General features: G+C 43.6%; 1 protein-coding gene across 2 annotated transcripts in view; it reads right to left on the bottom strand.

Annotated features, from left to right (window-relative positions):
* MAP2K5 (mitogen-activated protein kinase kinase 5) overlaps positions 1 to 27,648 on the bottom strand; it is a 117,648-nt gene that overhangs the window by 69,206 nt on the left and 20,794 nt on the right. For both annotated transcript variants that reach the window (XM_030955117.1, XM_030955118.1), the window contains exons 7-12: positions 24,619 to 24,667; positions 18,246 to 18,310; positions 6,555 to 6,594; positions 3,322 to 3,390; positions 3,147 to 3,228; positions 1,594 to 1,655 (exon numbers count right to left, since the gene is read on the bottom strand). In XM_030955117.1, the coding sequence (XP_030810977.1) occupies positions 1,594 to 1,655; positions 3,147 to 3,228; positions 3,322 to 3,390; positions 6,555 to 6,594; positions 18,246 to 18,310; positions 24,619 to 24,667 (367 nt within the window). The remainder of the gene's footprint in view (positions 1 to 1,593; positions 1,656 to 3,146; positions 3,229 to 3,321; positions 3,391 to 6,554; positions 6,595 to 18,245; positions 18,311 to 24,618; positions 24,668 to 27,648) is intronic.

The raw sequence follows: 27,648 nt of genomic DNA, 5'->3' as shown, positions 1-27,648 counted from the left end.
CAGGTGGGGCTGGACAGCAGCATTAGGGGTGAGAGGAAAAGTGGAGGAGAACACCTGTGGAATGGCAAGGGGAGGATGGGGGAGAGATAAAACCAAGGTGTGATGGATTAAACCCACACCAAGATCAGCAAAAGGAGAAGGAATGAGCAGCTGAGGGAACGCTGGAAGCCCATCCCAGATCATCAAACCATCCTCATCATCCTCATCAGGAAAACGGGGATTCTGTGAGCAACTTCCCACTCACTGCTCCAGAGGAATGGAGATGAAAGATTCTCCCTCTGAGCTGAGGTGAAAAGCACTCAAACTGCACCAGGAACTGCCAGGTACATAATGAGCAGATTTGAAGCTGCTCAGAGGGAACAGCATCAGAGAGGGATGCTCATCACCCTGGGCAGGCCACACAAATTAAGAGGAAAGGAGAGCTGTGAATTACAATGAACAGAGACTAAATAGCTGCCTGTGTTGGATTAAAGGATTTAAATTGTCAGCTTGATGTATAATGAATATGAAAAGCCAGCACTTAATTAAATGGCACATGATAGAATAACTTTGTTATGCTTTAAACTGCTTAAGTTATCAAAGTATTCCTTATACTTGGCAATTGTTTTGCAGTATCTCCCTCCCTGGTGAGATCCACTGAGACATTGGTCATTACCCTCTGCTCAGCTGCGGGGAAAGATGGGTTTTTTGAACTTTGGAATTTTCTGTTGGTCTGTAATTTGAGTTTTCAATCATGGCCAGTGAATTTTCAGCAGCTGAAGGCTGCAGAGCCCCAAGGATGAGCTGCCAGGGGCTTCAAGGCTCCCACCATCAACACCTCAAGACCAAACCCAGGAGATCTGAGGGTTCTTCTGTCAGCTCAGCCTCACCACCCCAAAAATGACCCCAATTAACTCTTCCCTGGGGCTGCTCAGGGTGAGAGACCAGCCTGTGGCAGCTCTGGCTTGTGCCAAGGGAAAAATTCCATCTTCCTTGAGCAGAACACAGAAAATCTGTTCTGCCTCTGCATTTGGGTGGCAGGAACCAACCCAACCCTCCAAGCTGGCAAGGAAAACCCACAGAACAACCAAAGAGAGAGGGTTGGAAAACCAAGGGAGACCCTCTGGCCAGAATAAGGGCGGCCAGGATGGAAATCACACACTCAGAGACAAAGGATGCCCAGAGGGCTCCCGAGCCACCTCCTGAAGGCACCACAGAGAGCAGAAGGGCTTAAGGAGCTGATTAAAGAAATAATTTAATAAGTCAAGGTGATTAAAAGCACTTCTCCGTCCTGACGGGAAGAAATGCTGACAGGAAGGGATGTGACCACACAGACTTCCAGCAAATTCTTTTGTTTCCTCATCCCAGCCAATTTACCCCATCCTGTCACACAGATTTGAGAAACAGAATCATGGAAGGGTTTGGGTTGGGAGGGACCTTAAATCCCATCCAGTGCCCCTGAGCACAGGGGATGGTTTGGAGGAGCAGGAGAGAGGAAAGACCCTCCTCCCACACAGACCCTGGAGCTGCCCCAGCCTCCCAATGACCACCCAAACCCGCATTTTCCACCCCCACAGCCAAAAACTGCGAGATAAAAAGCAATAAACTACTCACAGCCACCGCTATCCTTCCGAGAACGTGTTCTGGAATTTTTCTATAAACATCCAGGGACCCCCCTGCAGGGACAAACAGCACGAGCTCAGGTGGTGCCAGATGAAACAGTGCCCCAGATTTGAAGCCCCAAGGGTTTTCTAGGCCTTGGTTATTAATAAAAACACCATCAGTGATAGAGCAATAGCTGTGGCAGAAATAACTGACCTTAAAAAGCTCCCAAACTCTGCATAAACACACCAAACAGCACTCAGGGAGCTTCTTACCACGTCCCTGATTTCTGCTTGTAGCACTGATACTCAGGAAGCAGCAGTGACAAAACGTTACAAAACCTTCCAGTCATAAATATCAACATGAAAGAGCTCCAAACTGTGTGGAAAAATGTCTTGGGGATAACAAAACCATCCCAAAAAGCAGATTTCAAGGTCCAAAGTATCCCAGCTCTTGTCCCCAAAACCTACTGCTACCATTCTGTGGTATCCAATATTTATATCCATGATTCAATGGATATAAATATCCAATTCAATGGATATAAACAGCCATTGAAATGGACATAAATATCCAATTAAATGGATATAAACAGCCATTGAAATGGAAATAAATATCCATTTTATATCCATGATTAAAGCCATCTCCTCCTGACATCACACCAGGAAGGGTTTGGCCGTGTCCCACTGATGCCTGAAATAAAATTCCTGGAGTTCCTGGGGAAGCAGTTGAAGTTTTCCCAGTAAATCCAGAATGGGAAAAAACCTGGCACAGCCCTGTGAGCATCCCCCATTGATGGGGACATGGGATTCCCTCTGAATCCCTACAGACATTCCCAAGGGACTGGGAAATCTCCCTTCTCTTCTGCAAAAAAACCTCGTGATGAAATCAGAGTGCAAAATGTCCCTGGGCTGAAACACAAATTCTCAAGGAAAGAAATTTAAAATTGAGAATTAAAAATCTGGCAAACTGCTGCACCAGGCCCTGCTTTTCCTCAGGAATATCCCAAATTCCCCAGCCAAGGGCTGGGCCAGCTCTGGAATTCCAGGCTGTGGGGTCAGGGGTGGGTTTGGGGTGAGGATTCGCGCGGGGAGGAACGAGAGGGGCTCCAGAAGGAACTCGGCAGCGAGCTGGGAAACAGCTGGGCTGGAAAATAACTCCTTGCCTGGTAATTAAGAGACCATTTCCACTGCAAACACCCAGGACATTGGGTTAATAGATTTCTTGAAAGGAAAAGCTGTTTTGGCTATCAAAACACTACAAGTGAGGAACAGCTGTTTTGTCAGCGAGGACAGATTGCACGAGAGGCTCAAATATCAAACCACAAATTAAGGCTGCCTTTATTCCTCTTCTATTTACATTTTCCATAAAAGTAAGCGAAGTTCCACGCAGGGAAAATGCAGAATGTCCCCCAGTCCCAATTCCAACCTGCTCTGGTTTTTTAACTACCTGCAATATTATTAATACTCCACATTTTCGAGTCTTACTGTTGCATTTCATTCTACCAAAAAAAATTTTCTCTCATTTAATTACTTAGCAATCAAAAGCAAACTGGATCCACTACTCACCATCCATGAACTCTGTGCACAATGAAATCCTGTTTTCTACAAAAAAAGCACCATAAAATCCTATGATATACGAGGAGTCACACTGGGAAAAGAGAGAAAAAAGCCACGAGGCTGTTTTAAAATCTGCTGTAAGAAAACTGAAGTACAAATAATTCCAATGGTAAAACCCACATACCTTGTAAAGAATTTCTAACTCTGACATGATCTGCTTCTGGAGCTCCAGTGTTATATCCAAGGGTATGACCTGAAAGACAGAATACACAGAGTTCATGTTAAAGGGAAGTGAATTATTCAAATAAAAATCCTGAAGATCCATGGAATAATGATCATTGTGGGGTAACAAGAAGGAGAGGAATAGGTGGGAAGAATATTTGAACAGGAAGGACATTTTCTCACCATCCCAAGTGCCCAGCAGGACCAACGCACCAGGAACTGCAGCCAAAGTGGGCTGCACTTCCTGCAATTCTAAATTCCCAGGATTTTTCATGGCAGACCCTCTGAGCGAGGCACCGAAAGTCAAACTGAACACAGAATTTCTTGCCACAGTTCTTTGAAGACCTGAAAACTCAATTATTAAGCTCTGCTTCACAAACCAAACTGGACCCAGTGCTTGGAGCCAGGCTCAGTCTGCCCCCAGCCAGCCCTTCAGTATTTAACACTTTAAGCTGAAGGGAAGCAGAATTCAGTCAGTTTTCAGGATCAGCACAATAAACATTCCAGGAATAGTGCTGACAGAACAGAACACAAGACGGGGAGCCCATTTCCAACCCAGCACCAAAATCTGTCTCCAGGAAAAACCAATAACCTGCCTCTTCCAGAGCTGCTCCAGGGTTATTTATAAAAGCTGTCACTAAACTAAATTGTAAGCGGAGTACAGGGCTGCCAAGAAACATTTAACACACTTGTCCAGATCAATAATCATTTGCCAACAATATTCACTTACATTTTTTCCAGCGTGAGAACCTCAGAAATTCATCTGCTGGGATCCCACCAGTGGTGTTCTCTGAACTTCACCAAATTCCATCTTGTCAGGGGTGTCAAATCAAAATTTTATCTCACTCACTTCTCATCCCAGCGAGGGATTTCTCTGACCCCAGGAGCAAAAACATCCCTGGCATCCCAAAGCCAGGCCTAGAATGAGGAAAGGTCTGGGGCTCATTTGCACCAACCCTAATTACAAACACCCCAGTAATGAGGATAACCTGGGAAAGCAGAGTTTCCCCATTTCCAGGTGGTCAGGACACCAAGGGAAGGGCACAGACAGCGCAACTACAAGATTATTTCACCCCAAAATTAATTAGGGGAGACCTGCCTCACTTCCTCTGCAGAATTATTTTACTGTTTTCTTCCAGCTGGAAACGTGTGGCTTGTGTGACCCCACCGCATGCCAAGGCTGGAGGAAATTTCTTTATTTGCAGCACAAAAAGAGGAAAAAACTATTTATATCTCACCTTAACCTGCATTTATCATCTCCTTTTGTACGAAATTTCCAAGCCTGTTTTGCAGAGGTAAAAAAACTTCCAGGGATTCACAAGGGGGCAGTTTCCAGCATGGGCTGGAACTGTGTTACAGCAAAACAAAACAAAACAAAACAAAAACAAAATCTCCTCAGAGTCATTGCTGCTGAGGATGAAGCTGGGAATGAAGATTTGGATGCAAATTCCTGGAATCCTGGGATGGTTTGGGTGGGAAAGGCCCTTAAAGGGATCTCATTCCACCTTCCCCATCCCAGGGGCTCCTAGCCCTGGCCTTGGACACTCCAGGATGGGGAATCCAAAATCTCCCTGGGAACATTCAATCATTGGGGTTTTTTTCCCTAAACCAAGAACTTTGCAGCACCAATCATCATTTCCCTGGGATGCCCTCAGTGTGCCCAGGGTCACAGCTGGGTGAGATGCTTGAGCTGGGGATGGATGTTGGACCAGAAGTACTTTTTAAAAATGAATTTAAATGACATGCAAGTCCTCTGGGAAGTCCTCTGATCTTCCTAATGACATTTCTGCCCAAAATTCAGTGATTTTGGAGCCCTCAGGCCCAGGGAAAAGGGTGAACTTTGGAGTTGAGCTGGGGATGGATGTTGGACCAGAAGAACGTTTTAAAAATGAATTTAAACTGACATGCAAGTCCTCTGGGAAGGCCTCTGATCTTCCTGACCAAGCTGCATCTTCCTAATGATTTTTTTGCCCAAAATTCAGCGATTTTGGAGCCCCTGCTCGTGGCCAGGGTGAAGTTTGGAGAGAGGAATCCACCTGAGGCTGTGCTCCCCCAGCACTCTGAGGCTGAGCTGTCAGGTGAGGCCCAGCAGCTGAGTGACTGAATTATAATTTACTCCCTGCTCAATTTGAATTAGGGAGAGGCCATTAAAATACCCAGAATAAACACAGCAATTCATCACGGGCTGTCACTGCTGCCTCCCTCCATTTGCTGCCTCCACTAAAGGGAAGCAGAGCAAAAATCACAGGTCAAACTCAGATATTCTGCTTTAATTTAATTAAGGCATCCTTGTCTTTTGCGGTATGCACAGCTCAGAGGAAATTCGGGGTGTTGTGGGCAGGGGTAATAAATAATAAAGGTAATAATGATAAGCAAATGCTGCACTGGAATTGCAGCTAAAAGCAGTGGGAGAGTGGCAAAAAGCAGTGCAGATTCATGGTTCTCACTGGGATTTTCCCCTTTAAAGAGGAAAAAGCGACCTGGAAAAAGGGATTAAGTCCTCTGGAGGTTAAGGTTATGCAAAATATGGAATTTGGTGCATCACTGAGGGATTGTGGTGTGGATTATTAGCATTGGGTTGATTATTTACCAGCTGGAAATGTTTTAGTCAACAGGTTTGTGGTTATCTTGTGCAATTAAATCTGGATTTTATCATTTAAAAAACCCACAAAATTACTTTTTTTGGCTTATTTTTCTGCATATGAACTAATAATAATTAATATAATTCTTAATTAATATAATATACAATTAATAATTTAATCCATAGTATAATTAATAATTTCATTTACAAGCATAATTTAATTCACAAGTTGCATCCAAGATCTGCCCCATTGTTGCTATTATTTTATCCCAGTTTTAAGTGAATTTCAGAGAAAATTGGGATTTTTCCTGACCACAAAAACCTACAAATTCCAGGTTTAATCAAGGAGCCCAACTGCTCCTGGAAACATCCTTGGAGGACCAAAATGTGAGATTTTTCAGGCAATTCCCTGAGGCAAAATCCTGAATTTTGGGAATCTGAGCTCACTGGGAATGACTAAATTTACAGTAACTAACTAACTAAATAAATAAATTTCCTGTAAATAAATTAATTAATGCAATAAATGAAATTGAGAGCCAAAAATCAGAGGGAAGGGAAGGAAAGCAAGGGCAGGAAAAACTGGGAAAAAAAATAAAATATCTGGGATTTCTTACCTTCACTGCCAGGATTTTTCCACTACGGACATGGTAAGCCCTGGGTGAGGAAAAAATTCAATAATTTGAGATTATGTAAAATTGCCTCAGCAAAGGATGTGAAATATAAATACACTCATTTCACAGAAAAATTAATTTTACCCCATGGATTTTCTGTAAATTCGATTTTATCCAGCATTTCTAAAGGAAAACTGAGGAAAACAAGGGATCAGAAATATATTTACAAGGGAACCATTTATAGGGGTTTGTATCTTTATTTTTGATATAAAATACACACATTGAAGGTTTTGATACAGCAGAAAAATAAACGATAAACGGGAATTTAACAGAATCATTTAGGTTGGAAAAGACTTCCAAAATTAAGTCCAACCTAAAATCTTTGAGTCCAACCTCGAATTTATCCATTTTCCCATTTTCTTTCAATGGAATTAATTGAGATTATCACCATTATTCAGAATTTTCATGGAAAATCAGGATTATCTCAGTCCCATGGGTATTTTCAGAGACAAGCTGCTCCACCAAATAAATTGAATTAAAGCAGATTATGGCCAATCCTTTCTCAGAATTTAAGGACTCACAGAAAATCTCAGCAAAATTCAATTCCTGCATTTATTTGGTGATCAGAGGGTGCATATAAAGATAGAAAGAATTATTGGTGATGTTCCCATGTACCCAAAATAATTTTCCAGAGTATTTCAACAGCAGTTTGTCTTAATTTCTGAGGAGAAACACCCAAAACTGGCTATTTAACAACGACTTGAATATTTCTAACCACGAAAACGTGAGAAAATAAAGGAAGTTAAAAATAAAAACCTCAAAATCCAATGTAATTTTGCATAAAAACAAAACCATTAAAGGTTTTCCTCTTCACTGGTTTTACTGCCTCACTCTGATTTATGGCGGCATTGGCAGAGACGTGGCACTAACTTTAAAGAACTCTAATATTTCACCTCTCTGTACCTCCAGCAATTATTGCTGAAGAAGAAAAGCTTTAATAGTTGGGGATTTTGCGTGTAAAATCACCCTCAGACAGGGCAAAAATGTCATTTAATCGTATTTATAACCCTGAGCGCTCCCCCTAATTTCTGGTAATGGCTTGGAAATTCCTAAAAACTTCACCTTAATTTAGTAACTCCTGGATGAACATTTATGGAACTGATTGGCACCAGATTTTAGAGGGGGAAAAAACAGTTGAACAGGGCAGAGGGGAAAAAATCAGTGTAGAAAGCGAGATTATCCATGGGAACTTGGATAGAACAGGAGCTGAATCCATGAATCTGCAAATCCATGAATCCAGGAGCTCTGGGGATGAACCAACAGTGGGAAAACATCCTGGATTTAAGATGATTTCCCATATTTTAGGGGAGAAACAAAACAGTTTAGCAAGGCAGAGGGGAAAAAAAATCAGTGTGAAAAATGAGATTATCCATGGGAAGAACTTTGATAGAGCTGAATCCATGAATCCAGGAGCTCTGGAGATGAACCAACAGTGGGAAAACACCCTGGATTTAGGATGATTTCCAGGATTTCAGGGGAGGAAAAAAATGATTTAGCGAGGCAGAAGGGAAAAAAATCAGTGTAAAAAATGAGATTATCCATGGGAACTCTGACAGAACAGGAGCTGAATCCATGAACCCAGCAGTGGGGAAACACCCTGGGTTTAGGATGAGCAGGAATAAGGGATGGAGGGGTTGGGAAGGGATGCTCCACATCTGTTGGGTTAATTGGGACCCCACTGGACAGCTTAATTAGCTGCTGAGGAAAGCTGATCCATTTTCCATGGGACAGATCTCCTGTTGGGGAGCGGGTGGAAGGGAGGAGGTGATGATTTAATCATGATGCACGCCACTTCATCCGTGGAGGGCTGGGCTCGGGTTCCAGCAGAGGGCAGGTACCTGGTTTGGTTTACAGAGCACTGACAGCACCAAGTGAACATTTAATTATGGCTGGGAATTGGATCACAAAGAGCAGGCAGCCCTGGGCTGGGCCTGGGGGATGCCAGGAGGGCAGGAATTTGTTTACTCCAGGCTGATCCAGCATCTCAGTTGTCCTGGCCTTCCGCGGCACAATAACTGCAAAGTGATTAATGGAGCTGGGATGGGAGCTTTGGTTACACCAAAAGACAACCCTACACCTCTGTGGTGTTTTAATTAACAGCCAACGCTTCAAATTAGGCTGGAGCTGCTGCAGTAATTACCCCTTCCGAGGAAAAAGGGATTTTCTGGGATGTTCTGTGGGACTGGAAGGTGGAATTGATCATTTTGGCTGCAGGCAGCGCGGCAAGATCCTGAATTTAACACCTTCATGCAGGTTCTGAGGGATGAACCACAAAAATCCTGCAGGACAGTGAGCACAGCATGAGGAAAACCAGACTTTTAGTCAATCCATGGACGTCTGTGAGGGGATTAAACCAAAATTCCCACTCAAAGTCTCACCTCCCAGATTCTGGTGCCACCTCCGGAAGCGAAGCAGCCAAACCCACCATTGTAGAACCAGGCAGAGAAAAGCAGCAAAACCTCCTTCAGCAACTTGGGAACCTTTCAGGGAATGCACTCAAAATCTTCCAGGATGGCAGGAAAATCCTTAAAAACCAGCTAAAACCAGCTGTTCTACTCCTAAAAACCCCAAAACCCGGTGAGGGCTTGAGCAGTGCCCTGCAGGGAGGAGCAGGGGATGCTCAGCACCAAGCTGGGTTTTGGGGGATCTCGCTCTCCAAGCACAGAATCCTGGAATAGTTTGGGTGGGAAGGGGCCTTAAATCCCATCCCATTCCACCCTTTCCATGGGCAGGGACAATTCCCACATTGTCAAGGAGCATCTCCTGGTGGGGAGCTCTCCCAGGGACACAGAGCCTGCCCTGGCACCACCCCACTGTCCCAGGCAAGGACAGAGACTCCAACACTGCCCGCCTGGAAAATCCCCACTGGGGAACAGCAATTTCCCTCCCTCCCTCCACATTCCCACCAGAACTCACCATGCAAGCCCCTGCACCCATCCCAGCAGCTCCCAGCAGGCAAGGCTGGCACAGTTTTGTCAAATATTTCATTACCCCTGGCTATAAAAACCCCATCTGAAGCCCTGAAGTGCCCCACACAAGCCAAGTCCTTCAGCAGAACTTTGTCTCGTCCACTCTGGTCCCTCAGGGGTGCTGTGGCCAAAATCTGGGTTATTTTGGGGAATAAATGAGAGAGGTGGTGTGGGAGCAAGCACTGTGCTTGAACAAAGCCCTGCAGCTAAGCCAAACTCGTGATGGACTGCAGAGAGCATCCCTGGTGTCCCAGAAAATCAAAATCAATACCAGGGAAAAGTGGAATGGGGCTCTGGGGCATCTCCCAGCTCCTCAGCATCTCCCCCCAACCCCAGAGAGGAATTGTGGCTGCACAGCAAAGCAAATTAACAACTGGGAGCATCAAAAGCAGCTGGTTTGTGTTTTAAGGAAAAAAAGGGGAACTTTTGAAATTAAATCCACATTACCTGATTTGTTCTTCCTGAGATACAGAAAACCAAGGAGGAATGTCAGTGCCCTGGGCTCCTCATGGAATAAACCAGTGCCCTTCCTAATATTTAATGCTAAAAACTTCATACACTGAATATGATGAATTTCTACTCAACACAGAAGGAAAACAAACCCAACTTGAGAGAAAATGCAGCAGATTCTTAATCAAGAGCTAATAAACTCCTAATAAATAGCTGAGATGGCAAACAAAACACTTCTCTCTCTTTCAATTTGCTCAAACCAACAATTTTCTCTCTTCCCTGTGAGGAATTTTCCCTAAAGCCCAGAGGGAGCTGCAGGATGCTGTGGTTGTGGGATAATTCCTTCCAGGGCAAGCAAAGAACCAACTATAGCTTGCAACCTGCAGGCAACTCAAGGGAAACACCAATTCTGAATTTTTTCCTAATTTTATAATTGCAAACCCCTTGCCCATGTGTGAGTAACACAACAATGGTCACATCACAAGCAGGGGCTGAGTTTGCAAAGACCCCTGAGCTTTTTCCAGCAGCTTTTCCCATCAAACACAGCAACTGCTCACTAGAAACTGAGTTTAGTCTTGTGTTAAACCCCAAAACAAATGTAATCTCTACCTAGAAGCCAAAATCCATTACATTTATTTTGTCATAAGGACGGAACTGCAGGAGCCTGGAGCAGCACAGGATCTGCTTCCTCTGGCCACCAGGATAAATCCCTTTATTCCTCCCCCACAATAACCAGGGAAACAATTTCTAATCAATAAGATATTCCTTGGCAAGCCTGAAGGATTCAAGGGAAAGCCATGACCTGTCTGCTATGCCAATGAGTCAGTCAGAAATATCACCAACATCAGCAAATATGACAAAGTGATGAAGTGCCAGGGAGGCAGCAGAGATGGGGCTGCAAGAGCCAGGGATGCTCCAGCCCAGGAACACCTCAGGCTGGTGCCACGAGGGATGGAGGGACAGGACCCAGGGAATGGCTTCCCACTGCCACAGGGATGGGAGGCTGGGGAGAAATTCCTCCCCAGGATGGAGATCCCTGCCTCTCCCACGGCCTGTCCCCGTGCTGCAGCTCTGCAGCTCCTCCTTTCCTGCCACCTGGACTTCCCAGGCCACAGAGTAAAACCACAAGTGAATATTTTGGTTCCTCTCTCTGCCTTGTTTCTTTCACACCTTGGGATGAAAGCATCACCCACATCTGTTAAAAACAGCAAGGCATCATTTCCCTCCAAAGGCTGGGAAATCTTTTCCCATTTCTCCAAGGTTTCCTCTCAGCACTGAGGAGCTGCAGAGGAAGATCTCCACACCCACACCCCAAAGCTCTCTGGAAACCCTCTGCCATGGCCCCAAACAGAAATAAAAGCTTGAAGCTTCTCATGTGAGCTCAGAAATGAAAAGCTGCAGCAAGCAGTACCTCCAGACGTGAGGGCACAGGAGGAGCCAAACTGGACACTGAGGAGAAGCAACCAGGAGCACAAAGCTGTGCCAGAGCCAGGCAAAAGGAACCCAGCCACCAGCTGCAAGCCCCACATAGCAAACCACCCAACATTTGCTCATTTTTTCCTTTTTTCCCCTTTTTTTTTTTGCCCTGGTGCTGCCCCTGTCTGTGGCAGGGCAGTGACAGCAGTGTCACGTACTCCCACGGCCATCCAAAGAAAGAAATTCAAATTGCTCCTAGGAAATAACCACTTTGCCAGTTGCTGCCTCCTGCAATAGCAAACACATTAGCCCGACTCTGTAGCTGTTAAATCAGGGAAGCCAAAGTGCACAGCAGTTGGAGAAAGGAGCTTTTATGGGGCTCTGCTGGTTCACAGCACAACCTCCCCTCCTCTGAAACGCCACCGCAGATGCTCGAGTGCTGATTGCAAAATGATTTGCTGGGGAAGTGGCAAACAAACAGCAAACAGTGGTGCCTGAATGCTCAAACTTGGGGGAAAGAGCACAGCTGGCAGCAGAGGCTGCAGAAAGGAGCAGCAAAGTCTCACTGAACCCAGCTCAGTGCTGGAATCCGAGCACAGGGAGTGAGGATCCCTGAGCTCCGTGCGGTGGCCTGCTCCTCCTCCCATCTGTGACCACTCAGGGACTCCTCCCCCCCTCCTGCAGCCAAACATTCAGGGGCAGCTCCAGAAATGGGATTTGTGCCCATCCCATTGCGGGGCAGAACCCATTTCTGAGAGACACCTGCAATGGACACTGAGCTCGAGCAGAGTCAGGTGCCACCAGCACCCACCGCACCAGGTCACCCACACCAGGCCACCCAGTGCCACCAGCACCCACAGTGAGTCACCCAGTGCCATCAGGTCACCCAGACCATACCTGCTGGATTTAAGTTGGATTTAAACTGCACCCAGAGCAGCTGCAGGCACAGGGATGGATCCACCTGCTGGACAAGAGGCAAGGACAAGAGGCAGCAGAGCAGCCCTGAGCTCTGACTGATGTGGGTTATCCCACGTGGCAGAAAGCCTGGAATGAACCCATCACAATTTTAGGAAAGGAATATGAAGCCAGAGTGTGAGCCAAAACCTGCCTCACATTCTCTGGTGGCAGGAATTAAGATGCCAACATGAGGGGTGTTCACCTGGAGAAGGGAAGGATCCAGGAACCCTCAGAGCCCTTCCAACACATAAAGGGGCTCCAGGAGAGCTGGAGAGGGGCTGGGGACAAAGGATGGAGGGACAGGACACAGGGAATGGCTCCCACTGCCAGAGGGCAGGGATGGATATTGGAATATTGGAAGGAATTGCTCCCTGGGAGGGTGGGCAAGCCCTGGGCCCTCACCCCGGCTCACTCACTGCTAACCAGCACCAACTCCCATTTCCCACTCGCTCCATCTTCCCAGCTATGGACATCCACCACAAACAAAACAACTTTAATTTAAGAATCATCCAGTTTCTAATTAAACAGCCATAGGCAGCTGGCTGGATACATTTTAATCAGTTTCAATAACGTATTGATTGGATACTGAAGCTTAAAAATTAAAAGTAAAAAGATGACCAGGGAATTGTCCCATCTCAGCCCAACAGTAGAACCCTCTGTAAATAACTCCTCTTTTAACCATCAGCTAAATGAACACTTCAATACTGCACTACAAAGTCTTCTGCAAAATTACTTTAACTAACAAGCAGAAATTTATCAGCTTCAGCCAAAATCAATGCTGAAATCAATTTGAACACTGGTTGTGTCTAAAGGGGCTCATTGGCAATTTAGGGAAATTACACCATGTAAATGCCTGTGCTTTAATTGAACAGTTTCATCAACTAGGCTGTGATTGCTGTCCATTCATTTATTTACTTTCACTGCAGCTCCCATTCTGCAGAGGAATGGGTTTTGTCAGGCTCCAAGGAGGTACTTTATCTTCATTTCATGCACTTTTGTGCAGAACAGATTTTATGGGGGGGCCGAGCGCCCGCTGGGGTCACAGGCAGTGAGTGACCAGCAGGCACCGGTCAGTGTGCAGGGAGTGACCAGCAGCACTGGTCAGTGTGCAGTGAGTGACCAGCAGGCACTGGTCAGTGTGCAGGGAGTGACCAGTGGCACTGGTCAGTGTGCAGGGAGTGACCAGCGGCACTGGTCAGTGTGCAGGGAGTGACCAGCAGGCACTGGTCAGTGTGCAGGGAGTGACCAGCGGCACTGGTCAGTGTGCAGTGAGTGACCAGTGGCACTGGTCAGTCTTCTCCAAACCCCACTACAATCACAAAATCCAGGAGAACACCTCTAACTCAGCCAGGCAGGGCTGCTCCAACACCTTCAGTGGGACTAAAAATAAATCCAAATGAGAAAAGCAGAAAATGAATGCACAGGAAAGGAGATCAAGGGAAATGCCTCCCCAGGAATTAAGGGAGATGCAATTTGAAGACTTCCAAGGGTCAAAGAGGTGTTTTGATGCCAATCAAGTGACTGAACCTGCCTGTGACCCCTCCCTGAGCACCAGGCTGGGACAAGAACTGTGGGGAAAGGTTGGGAGAACCTCTTCTGGGAATCACCCACCAGTGAGGCTGTCCAAGTTCAGCTTTAGCCCCTGCAGTCCCACCCTGCTTGTTTTTCTCTCTCCAGCCCACGGTGTTTGTGCTCTGGGGCTGAGATTTGGATCATTTGTCCTTGGTGCCCCAGCTGGAGCAGGAATTGTTTTGTCTCCCCGTTCTGTGCACAGAGCTCACCATCCCCTCATGGGAACCCAGACCCACCCAGTAAAGCAGCACAGAATGTGAAAATATAAAATCCAAACCTGGGGCATCACCTGCTCCAGAGCTGCCCCAGCAGTGCCAGAGGATGCCCAGCTTCATCCCAGGATGGATTCCAGGCTATGGAGCAGCCCCAGCTGTCTCCCACACTTTCCATTCCATGTGCTGATGGGGCACCCCAAGGCTGGCTGGGGGAGGGATGAGGGGAAGGGCAGATGCTGGAATGTTCCACCACACTGCAGAATTGCTCAGGAAATTGCTCAGACAAATTAAGCTCCCTCATTTCTCCCTGCTTTCCAGGCTATCCAATCTTCCAGCGTGGGACATCAGCCACAGCCACTTCTCTCCCAATTACTCAACTTCCAAGTGAAGCCTTCTGCTCTCACAGCACTTTGCTAAGATGGGAACTGATGTTCCCATTCCTTCCCTCTCTCCCAGATCCTGGTAACTCCCAAATTAATTAGGGCATCATTGGGGCTTTATGGTTATTTTTCCTTTATGCTCCTGCTGCTGGAGACTCCAACAGAACCCACAGAGCTACAAAACCTCACTGTAAAACAAATCCCAGGAGGATGTGCCCTGCCCCAAACAGAGTTCAGGACATCTCACTTCTCCTTTCTCCTTGAAAAACAAAAAGTAAAGAACACAAAATAAGGATAAAACCTTCATTTTGCTCCTGTATAAAGGAAATAGTGATGCTTTAGACACATCGTGTGAGGAAGATCTAGCAGAGGAATTATTTGCCAGAGATAAACACTTGCACTTTGTAATATTTAGGTTCAAAATAAACAAAATTAAGGATTTGAGGTCTAAATAATTTGATGAAGCTGCTTTAATTTAACTGGCTGGCACATCCAGACATTCCAAAGGAAATCCCTCACCTAAGGAAAGATCTCCTCAGAGAGGTTTCTGCAGGCACCGATGGAGCCCAAAGATGCAGCACAAAGCAGAGCCTTTAAATGCCTTTTGGGCTGACCACTGAATGATTTGTTCCAAAAAAAAAAAAAAAAGCAATTTAAGCAAATCCAGAGATGTCCTGCCACATGGGCAGCTCAGTTTCAAAAAATGCATAAAATTGCAATTAAATACTGCATGGGCAGCGGCAATCAGAGCAGATGACACAAATACCTACAGCTCCTAGCAAACAGGAGAGCAGCACCCTCAGGGGCTTTGCTACAGCAGATCTTCCCCTTTTTTTGACAATCTTTACCCAAAACAGGGCACACTCTGCCCCCTCAGCGGCACTGGAAGAATTCCTGCTTTCTGCTGCAATGTTCAATAGACACTTCGGGCTTGTTTTCTATTTTCTCACATATTTTTGAACATGCAAGCAACCAAAAAGCAAAGCTAATTAACTGGTTTTGCCATATCTAACACGAGAATTTTTATCGTTCCTTAATTAAGCAAACAGCGGATCAAAAGGTAGGGGCAGAACAAGCTGTCAAAGAACTATAAAATCCCTTCTTTTTAGAACAGGAAAAACATTTAGATTCAGCAAGTTCTCCCTAGAAATATTGCTATAAAGTATTGATTTTTCACCAGGCTCAATTGACTGAAAAGTTGTTTGTATAGCAATATTGGCCGAGCCAATATAGTGGAACAATTTTGCTCCACACAGTAATCAAGTGTATTTCTAAAGTATAATTATACTGTCATAAAAATAAAGCTAAGATACCTCTTCTCCAAGCCATAAACCACTCGCAGCTGTAAAGAACTCAAATAAATGAAATCCATTTTCTAACTAAAAAAATCCCATGTTTCCTAACTAAACACAGGCTTCCAAAGAGAACCAACCCACACTTCCAGCCAGGGGGGAGCAGAAGGGCTGATCAATACCTCAATCTCAATAAACTATTCCAATAGAAGAGTTTTTCCATGGAAAAAAGAGAGGCTGGGAGGTTTTTGCTCAGCCTCCTGTGTCCCTGGAACGCCGGGAATATTTCACTGCCATAATGGATATGAGGCAGGATAAAGAGCTCAGGGAAGAGAGGGGGGGATTAAAAAAAAAAATAAAAAATACAAGGTAAGGATAGCAAAAAGATGAAAGGGAGGGTGCAGACAGGCTGGCTGTTGAGCTGCACATCGATCCCCACACGGCCGCTCCTCCCCGAGCCAGGAGCCCCACGCCGGAGAGGGAAAGCGCCCAAGCTCTGCAATTCATTGCACCTGACAAATGCTCATTGATTCACTGGAATAAAATATCCCTGGGCTGCTCCCCGTGCCTGGGGCACTGCAGCCACCTGGGAGGATCCCAGTTTGAGTCCCTCATTGCCTGCTGGGGCAGAGATGCTCGGCCAGACTGGGAGAATTGGGAACTTTTTGGGAGGGGGGGATTGAGGTGGTTTTGTCGCAGGGCTGGAGCCAGGCTGGGAGAGCTGGGAATGTTCCCCTGGGGAAGGGAAGGATCCAGGGAATCCTCAGAGCCCCTTGCAGGGCCTGAAGGGGCTCCAGGAAAGCTGGAGAGGGATTTGGGACAAGGGATGGAGGGACAGGACACAGGGAATGGCTTCAGAGTGGAAAAGGGGAGATTGAGATGGATTTTGGGAAGGAATTCCTGGCTGGGCTGGAATTCCCAGAGCAGCTGGGGCTGCCCCTGGATCCCTGGAGTGTCCAAGGCCAGGCTGGAGGGGTTTGGAGCACCCTGGGCCAGTGGAAAGGGGTGGGATGAGATAAACTGAGCCCCCTTCCCAGCCCAAACCATTGGAGGATTCCATGATAATCTGTGAAATATCCACACCCAAACCAGCACCCATTCCCTGGAAAAGGCTGGAGTGACTCCTGTCCTGGAGAAACCCCAAAGTCCCCAAAGCTGCTGACTTCAAATAACAATGGGATAAAAAGGAACAGGAGCCACAGAAGCACTTCCCTGACACAGGAGGGGCTCCTGCCTCTCCAGGTGAGACTGTCCCTCCCCTGAGGGCAGGGAATTGTCACAGCCCCCCTCCAGGCAGGGGATCCCAGCTGCACAGCCTCAGGAACACAGGGTGGTGTCACACAGGAACATCCAGCTTTTACCCCAATTCCCTTCTCTGCCTCTCCACCCAACACCAACAAGGCTGAGCTCTAAAGCTCAACATTCTCTCTCATAGCTCAAATAAAATCAGAAAATAACACCATTTCCTCAAGCCCTAGGAACATCCTTCTCCAAGAAATGATTTCTGAAGCACCTTCCACCCCCAGGGCCAACCTGATTTTTAAGAGTCCATCCCAAGGCTGCATTTCCCCCTTTGGAGGCTCTGGGAGTCCATTTCCACCCAACCTTGTGCCAGGAGCTGTTTTGCAATGCTGGCAGCCAATTAGAAACCAAACTAAAGGTACTATGGCTTTTAAAACATTTTAGGGGGGATGTTAATATCAAAGTTAAAATGTCTAAGGTATAAACAAAACCCTAATGGGATGCTGGGTTACTGTATATGGTAAACAGCTCTCTGGAGGAAACCTTTATTACTCCCTCAAGGCTTTCTGACAAAGTATGGATTTCTTAATTCCCACAGGAATATTTTTCATACCCCACTGCAGACTATTAAGTCCCAGATATTACATTCTGTAGTTTAAACTTTGCACGATGCATAAGCAGGAGTTTTCTCAACAGGAGAGTCCTATCTGTGCCGTTTTAATTTTTTACAGTATTAAAATTAATCCTGGCTGCAGGGCTGGAGCTTCTGCACCAAAATGTGGGGGAGTTGATCAGGCTGGGAGGGAGGCAGAGCAGCAAAAGGGGGTGAGGGATCCTGAAGGCTCTGCTGCCACCACATCCCACTGCTGTCACCCCCAGGTGAGCCAGCAGGAATTCCAAATCCTGGAGGCCAACCCAGGCCATCCCAAATCCCACTTGTGAACCCCCAACTGGCTCCCAGAAAAGATTCAAAGCCCCGTTTAAAACCAGAATTAAACACCCCAGAACGGCTTAAAAGTTTACATTAAGATTTGCTCTCCTGCAGAGCAGCGAGGGCCTGCCCAGACCCCAAAATGTAAAAAAGTAAAAACGTCGTGAAATTTGAATTTTGGGGCAGGTTTGAGGTGAAACCCCCACTCACTTGTAGACGGTGCCTCCGTTGCCGTGGCCGAGGATGTCTCGGTATCGAATGTCTTGTTCATTCATCTCCACAAGAAAGGAAGAAAAACAAAAGAGATGTCATGCTGGGGATGGAAATGTCAAGGAAAAGCAACTCCAGGCCATAAACAACAAGCAGTCTGGGTCATTTCAAGTTCAGCTGCAAGAACGAGAAGATCAATACAACATTTGCTGTCCAATTTATAAAAGACGATACCAAGGGACAAAGTGATGGAAAGTTTAATGACAATTTGTTTGCCTGGGTCATTTCATTAAAGTTTGATAAAAGGTGTCAAAATGGAATGATATAATATAGCTCAAGAGGGTCAGGGCACTGCTGCTGAGAGGAAAAGGGGCTCCAGAGCAGCACATCAGCAGAGCCAAAGTTGGAGGTGAATGGGAACAACCCTGGCAGCTGGAAAAGTTTGGGATTGATTCTGGAATCACACAGCTGAGCCTCAGCGAGAGGCAGCTCTGGCACAGCTCAGTTTGGACATTTTTTACCTACAGAAAAATCAGCCTGGAATCCCAATCCAAGTGATTTTCCTTGAAACACACAGCAAATTCTTTGCCTCAGTTTTTTCTGCTCGCTGGGACAACTCGGATCCTCAGCTGATAAAAGCACTGCACAAATTCCTGAATTTGGCACCTTATTTTATATGGGTTTTAGAACAGCTTAACATATTGCCTGAGAAGCAACTGGAATGTAAATCCACAGTTCAACCTTCTCCTGGACAAGCAGAGTTACTCTGATTTGGCACAAATTTAAAAATCCCATTAAAGACGTTTTTGCAATGCACATTTATACTTTAAAATAAATATTTGGAACAGAATTAATTCTGGGTTAAAAGCAATTTTCTTTTCCAGAAAGGTTCCCCCGTTGCCTGATCATTTTAAGTAGAAAATGTTTGAGCAAATCCTGCTTTGAAAAGATATTTTTCTAGGAAACATTAACTCATTTTCAGTAATTACTTGTATTTTATGGGACACCAAGTTAAATATTTCACATGACTTGGCCTGGCTGCTTAAAGATGTCATTTTTGTGTATTAACACAAGTGATGATAACAAGCTCAAATGTCCCAAAGAGTCAATACTCAGCATTTCTAATGACCAGAAAATGAAATATTCTATTGATTTAAAAGAAGTTGCAAGGACAGAAATGATTAATCCAAAATTGATGGTTTTTCCTTTCACTACCTGAGCAAAAAATTGTGGTTTCTCACTGGAATTGCTACACAGGGATGGGAAAACCTGAGTGGAGACAACTCAAAATAGAAGGTGATGATTTTATTATTTATTTGTAATTAAACCTGGGCCAGTTTTTTTAGGAGGGCCCATTCCAACACCAAGGTTTGTGATGAAAATTAACATTTATTTCATTACTGAAAGCTCCTTGGCTTACTGCATTCATCAGGAAATGCAAACCGAAAGGGGGGAAGTTGTTCCCCATGAGGAGCAATTGCTCATTAATGGGATTTAAAATATGCAAAGAATCTACAGTGGACCCCTAAAACAAAAATAATTTCTCTCAGGATGCAGACTCGGGAATTTTAAGCATTTTGCTCTTCCAAGCTGGAGGACCTGAATCCTCCAGCCTTGGAGTAAACACCTCCTGCATCCCCAAAAATGCAGGAGACGCATGCAATTCCCAATCACTCTGAAGGAAATCCAATGAACCCACAAAACCAACAACAAATTTGTATTTTTGCATCCTGGTGGGGCAAAAGAGAAGATTTTTTTGGAGGTTCCTCAGAATTGAGCAGAACTGGAGACATCCAGCACATTCCCTGCTCTCCTGCTTGTTTCCCACTGGGAAAAGGGAATTTTTCTCCACATCACTCCCTGAAGGACAGGGACAGGAGCAGCTCCATCCTCTGAGGCACCCGGAATTCCAGGAAAAAGCAGGAATGCTGGGCTGGAGGCAGGAGCTGCAGCTGATGGGAGATAAAATGGGATTTACTGGCTCAAATAAAGGTGCCAAAAGCAAGGGCTGATTTATTTATCCTACTGGGAAAACTGGATTCTCCATCATAAAAGGTTCTCCTTACAGCAGGGAGGTGTTAAACCTGCAACCCCAACTTGGATGGGCTGGAAAATTCAGGAATTCGTGGAAAACCAAGCAGGGAGCAGCAAACAAAGCACCCCTCCCTTCCACTGGCTGGGGGATGAAACCAGGGTGGGTTTTTGGAAATAAATACCAAATTCCCAATTAATCCCAGTGAAACCAGGGCAGGTTTTTTGGAAATAAATAGCCAAATTCCCAATTAATCCCAGTGAAATCAGAGTGGGCTTTTTGGAAATTATTAAAAGCTAAATTCCCAATGAATCCTGATGAAATCAGGGTGGGCTTTTTGTAAATAAATAACCAATTACCCAATTAATCCTGGTGAAATCAGGGTGGATTTTTGGTAAATTATTAAGTGCTAAATCCCCAATTAATCCTGACAAAATCAGGACTTTTTTTTGTAAATAAATAGTCCAATTCCCAATTAATCCTGATGAAATCAGGGTGGGTTTTTGTGAATTATTAACAACCAAATTCCCAACTAATCCTGGTGAAATCAGGGCGGGTTTTTTGTAAATTTTAAAAATTATTATTAAAATCTAAATGCCCAATTAATCCTGGTGAAATCAGGGTGGGTTTTTTGGTAAATTATTAAAAGCCAAATTCCCAATTAATCCTGATGAAATCAGGGTGGACTTTTTGTGAATTATTACGAGCCAAATTCCTAACTAATCCTGATGAAACCAGGGTGGGTTTTTTGTAAAAAAAAACAACCAAATTCCCAATGAATCCTGGTGAAACCAGGGTGGTTTTTGTAAATTATTAATAGCCAAATGGCCAATGAATCCTGGTGAAATCAAGACAGGCTTTTTGTAAATAAACAGCCAAATTCCAATGAATCCTGATGAAATCAGGGTGGGTTTTTGTGAATTATTAAAAGCCAAATGGCCAATGAATCCTGGTGAAACCAGGATGGGTTTTGTGCATTATTGAGAGCCCAGTGAGGAGCTTTAGCAAATCCCCTTTGCAGGGAGGCTCTAATGGGGCAGCACAGGCACTGCAGTGCTCCTTATGAACTGGTGACACTCTATCAATGCTGAATCAATTGGTGGCATTTACCCTGAGTGACAGAAAAGAAATAAATATTTATATCACATCACCTCTATCAATGAGGCCGGGCAGAAAGCTATTTCTAACCTGTCAATATTTGATTATCTTGAAGAATCACGTCCCCTTCTTTTAATGATTAATATGAATTCCTTATTAAAGCTAAATGGAAACTACTGGGGGAATATCATTAGGGATGCCTCAAAGCAGAAACTGCCAAAAAATAATCAAAAATAATGACCCAGGGCAGACTTAAGTAATGGTTAAGTGCGACTTAATCCCCCCAAAATGAACAAAAGTTGAAGTTTCACCCAGGAACCCACCACCAGTTGTGGATCTGTGACCAAAATTCTGCAGAACTCAACTGAAATCTCATTTCCTCTCAACAAAAAGCAGATTAACTCCCATCAGGGCTGACTAAAAAGTAGTATTAAAACTGAATTATTTATTTCTTTTTAGTGGGTTTTAGTAACATTTTTAATATCAGAAGAAGAGATTATTAATCCTTATTTTTCTAAATTTGGTTTAAGTTTAATATTTCATTTTTATTTTCTTTTTAGTGGGTTTTAAGTAGCAATTCCAATATCTTAAGAAGTACCTAATTTTAAAATTTTTTCAGTGAATTTAACTTACATTTTTCATATCATAAGAAGAAGCACTTAATCCTTATTTTCTTTTTTTTTTCAGTAAGTTTAAGTAACATTTTTAATATCATAAGAAGAAGCATTTAATCCTTCTTTTCTGTTTTTTTTTCCAGTGAGTTTAAGTAACATTTTTAGTATCACAAGAAGAAGTTTGGTTTTCAAATTCAAAACCCCAGGGAACCAACCTGTGAATCTCTTGCGGGGCACACCAACCCCTTGTTCTCTGTAGTTCAGAACAAATAAAATGCCAAATTCAGCCAACCACAGCGAGATTTTACTCCCATTCTGGGGTTTTACTCTAAAATAAATCACTTTAAAATAAATCAGTGATAGCAGAGTAAGCACCACCCTGATTTGCAAGTTCAGCCACCTGCTGCTGCTACTCCCAGAATCTCAAGCCACCAAGGGAAATACATTATTTACCTGGCAATTCTGAAATATTAAAAAAAAAAATTTAAAAATTCAGGAATATAACAACTAATATAAAATAATAAAAAAATATTTTTTTAAAATATCAGGAATTTGAGAGCACTGAACTCAGCCTAAAATCCCCATTTCCAGCTGTACCCAGGGACTCAGCAGCGCTGGGCTCACGTTTTGGAGGGGAAAAATCTCATTTTTGGAGGGGGGAAAAAAAATCTCATTTTTGGAGGGGGAAAAAAAACCTCATTTTTGGAGGGGGGAAAAAAAAATCTAATTTTTGGAGGGAAAAAAAATCTAATTTTTTCCCCTCAAAATATCCCAGGTGAGGCTGAAGGCCAGCACCAAGCTGAACCTTGATCCGGCTGCCAGGCCCAGCCCCTGATCCATGAAATGCCAACGAGGCCTGCGGAGGTCATTGTGTGACACTGAATAGGCATCGGAGATAATGAAGATTTCAGCCTGCCGAGGCAGAGGGGAAGTGAAGAGCAGTTAAGAAAATCAATAAGAGTCTTTTATTTGCAGTGACACAGATGTCTCAGTCAATAGAGCCTAATAGGCAGCTCCGTGGACACGTGCCTCCCTCCAAGGCTGCCAAACCTGGCACGATGTATTTCTATATTAAAATACATTTATTTGGCTTTATAAATATGAAATAAATATGAAATAAATATAAAATAAATATAAAATAAATATGAAATAAATATAAAATAAATATAAAATAAATATAAAATATATCTTTTGTATATTTATTTTAGTTTCATAATTTTACTTATTTATAAATACATTTATATATTAATATATATTTATTTTGAATAAAAATATTCATATAATATATTATATATATAAGATGTATTGTTTTAATATATTTTATATTTGGTTTTATAAATATAAAAAATAACATAAATATATTATATACTTTTAATTTTATATTTTTATTCATGTGTATAACATATATTTCTATATTAAAATATATAAACTATATATTTTTCTATATTCTTATATATTTTATATATTTATAATTTTTAATTTATATAGTTTAGATTTATTTATATGAATATATAATAAATACATATAACATTTTTAATATTTTATATTTATTTACATATAAAATATATTTATATATTCAAATATATTTATGTGGCTGCTTGAGAATTCTGGATTCCCCATCCCTGGGAGTGTCCAAGGACAGGGCCTGGAGCTCCCTGGAGCAGGGGAAGAGGATTTTCACTTTGGGCTCTGAGATCCCTCCCAGCCCAAATCCACAACCCTGAGGTGACTCCAGAGCGGTTCCTTGCAAGAACCTGACAAATATTTCAGCATCTTCTGCCCCAAACCCCACTAAGGTCATTTGTTGCATATAAATAAAACCTTATAAAATAAAATTTATTTTACAGTAAACTGTAAAATCAGGCTTTATTGCTATTCCAACTAAACTAACAGCTAGCCCGTGGAGCTCCCATGAGAAATGAACTCCAAGAGTGAAAATCAGTTTACATAACAACCTATTCTGGTGAAAAAACCAGGTTACACCTGCAAAAACAAGAGTTCTATCCCATAAGAATCTGAAAAGGAAATCTGTAAACTACCCAGAAACAGAGACATTTAATAAACACACACACTGGCAATGAAATGAATTTCAGCAGGTTGTTAATCAATTCATGCACAGGACCTTCTAATATTCCTGTAAATAAAAACTGTGGATTCTTTACTGCACCCTTTTAACCAAACCACACACCTATAATCTTAATTTTATCATTCAATTCTGGAAGCTTTCTCCACACTCTCAGGTGCAATGCAGGGTTCTCTTGGGGGTCAGTGTTTGTCAGTGCAGAAAGTCCAAAATTCCCACTCACCAGGGTTCTAACAATACACTAAGTAAATAAAAAAATAACTATCCCACACGAAAAACCAAATATCTAATCCCATTTCCATCTCTGAGGTGAGGCTGACAAGTGAGCAGTTCACTCAGTTACCCAAAACTGACTGAGGGGCCTCCATCCATCTGCAGCTAAAGCAATTTTTGAGAAGTGGGGAGCAAATTTCTGTGCCAATAAAAGCAAATCAGGACCCTGAAGGCTCTCATGGCCCCCAATTTTGGGTTAAAAAAATCACATTTCAGCTGCATGAGCTGGGAGCTCCACCCAGGGACCAGGTGTGCCCCAGCCAAAGCACCCACCTGGCCATTGGCAAGGATCTTCCTCAGCTCTGCAGAGGACTTCTTCAAGCTGGAAAAGAAAAAAAAAAAAATTAAAGCAATTATTTTTAACATTTCACTCAGTCAGACAAAGTGAGGAACACAAAGGGGAGTTTGTGGTTCCATATTCTGAGATTAAACTTGAAGGGGAAGGTGTGGTGAGAGCAGCCAGCACTGCAGACAGCAGCAATGAACAAGCAATGAACAGCTCAAAAAATAATAATAATAAAAAAAAATCAATGGATTTTCCACCTTCCAGCTGGTTTAGACACCCGACTGCACAACCTGCTGGGACACAAGCTATTGCTCACCAGCTCTAAGAGGGAAATTTAAAATAAATTTGGGTGTTTAACTCCTGCTCTCACGTGCCAGGGGTTTCAAAAAACCCCAGGAAAATGCGGCTCACTCCCAGTTTTCCTGTGCTAATCTGGTTTTTGAGCTCCCCAAGGCAGGATTCCCGGAATTGCTGTGGATCTCAGCTCCAGGGATGTCACCTCCACCTCCAGGGACCCAGGCTGGGGCAGAATTCCTGATTTGGGACCTCAGGCCATGCCCGAATCCCCAAAGGGAGCCCAGCTTTCCATGGGCACCCATCCCAGGGCAGCCTGCTGAATCTCTTGGCTTTTCCAGGGGAATCCACCCCCAAACCAACAAAACAAAACTCACTTTAATTTCTTCCCTTGGCTTTTCCAGGGGAATCCGCCCCCAAATCAACAAAAAACCCACTAATTTTAATTTCTTCCCTTGGCTTTTCCAGGGAAATCGACCCTCAAACTAATACAACAAAAGTCACTTTAATTCAATCTGTTTGCTCTTCCAGGAGAATCCACCCCCAAACCAACAAAACAAAACTCACTTTAATGTAATCCCTTTGCTTTTGCAGGAGAATCCATCCCAAACCAATACAACACAACTCACGTTAATTTCTTCCCTTTGTTTTCCAGGAGAATCCACCCCCAAATCAACAAAACAAAACTCACTTTGATTTATTCCCCTTGCTTTTCCAGGAGAATCCATTCCCAAAACCAATACAGCAAAACTCACTTGAATTTCTTCCCTTGGCTTTTCCAAGAGAATTCACTCCCAAACCAACACAACAAAACTCCTGTTAATTTAATCCCTTTGCTTTTGTAGGAGAATCCATCCCAAAACCAACACACCAAACCTCACTTTAATTTCCTCCACGAGAACTTCACCAAGCCCCGCCTCTCAGCTCAGTGAGTTGAAGGGTGAAACCTTTAATGCCCTCAAACTCCTCCAAAATCTCACAACTCAAACTCTTTCAAAAACCCACAAAATCCTGGTTTTTCCCCTCCTTTCCTGACAAACTCTGCTCCTTGGAGCTTCAGCACAACAAACTGCCAGGGCAGCAACGTCTGCAAAACTTCATCTCAAAGGGACATTCTGCTCTTATTACTGAAGTTAAAAAAAAAAAAAAAAATAATATATTCTTGAAAGGGCTGTGCACGTGTCTTGATCACAGATCATTATTAACAGGAACAGTGAAAACACAGATTTCATATTTGGTGGCTTTGTTCTTTAATAGGCCTCTTGTTCCCACGACTGCTTTAAAGAAAAATTAAGTTTTCCAAGGAAACATAAGTTGATCTTGTCATCTTTCATGACTAACAATTTGTGAACATGAAACAAAGAGAGACTTTCAATTACTTCAAAAACAAAACTCCTGGTGCAGAGGGTTTTGGAAAAGGAACGGCAATTAACCACCAGATAAGGTGACAAGAATCTTCTAGAAGCTTCATTTTCAATGCACTTGAAGAACAAGCTCAAAGTACAGGAGGTACTGAAAGGAAGCAGCAGCAGTGACAGAAAAATCAGCTTTATTTAGCTCAGCCTGGGGGGACTGCAGAGCACACAGATATTCTGATTTATTCTCTTCCCATTGAAGAGTTTGGGGGTGGGATTGAATGTTCCCCCAGGGATGGGGCAAACTTTGCCAGGCTGGGATTTTTTAAAATCTCCACAATTACAGAGCCACCAAAGGGAGCAGCAAACTGGGATTACTGGTTTTGGATGGGGTTTCCAGTGGGGAAAAACCCCAGCCCTGCTGCTGGGATCTCCCACAGTGAAAATGGGATTTGTGGGACTGTCCCAGCCTCAGGACAGGCCCCCAAAATTCATCCCCCAAACGTGCCCAAAGCACCACAAAAGTGCCCCTCTGATCACATTAATCTGTGGTAATTCACCTTTTTATTCTTCACAACTTTCCTTTTCCCTTCCTTTTTCCCAGGGAGAAAAGGGAGCAGGATGCTGATGCACAGATAAATGGAATACTGTGTGCTTATTAGAATAATAGAATAATTTAGGTTGAAAGGAGCCTCCAGAGAATTCTATTCCCATGGCTCAGATATGCTCTTGTAGGAAGAAGATGGAGCCAGACCCTCCTTATTTCTTTTTAAGGATACAGAAAGGTTTTTTTGTAGGTTTTTACCACCAGTATTATGACTTCCTGTAACAATTCATGTAATAAAAAGGAGTTTATCCTCCAGCATTTGAAAAACAAATAAAAAAAAAAAACAGAGAACGAGTTCTCTTTCATTTTAAGACCTTAATATGAGTTTTCAAATTAGGGCTGGAATGTAAAAAGCAAGATAAAGGGGATGGACTCCAAAACTTGGCTGGAACTGTAGGAAACAGGCACTTGAGCTGAAAGGATTTTTTGGAAATCCTAGCCCACCCTAACAAACCTACCTAAGTTTATTATTTGGGTTATTTATTGGTACAAACCTATGAATGGGAATCAAACTTTCAAATCAAGGAGTCCTGGAATGAACAAGCAACAAAGAGCTGAACACAGACCCTGGCACTGGGGCAGCCAAAGGAGCTCAGCCCAATTGCACCTCAGTGCTTTTTAAAGTTAGAGCCACCTGAAACACCAGCAAATCCTCATTTCTCCCTGAAACACCAGCAAATCCTCATTTCTCCAGCAGCAAACCCTGATTTTTTCCCTAAAATCCCCAGCAAACCCTGATTTCTCCCTGAAACACCCATCAA

Source organism: Camarhynchus parvulus, chromosome 10 (assembly GCF_901933205.1).
Source record: "Camarhynchus parvulus chromosome 10, STF_HiC, whole genome shotgun sequence".
NCBI classification, from domain to species: Eukaryota; Metazoa; Chordata; class Aves; order Passeriformes; family Thraupidae; genus Camarhynchus; species Camarhynchus parvulus.
This window is presented reverse-complemented; position numbering and strand designations above follow the sequence as displayed.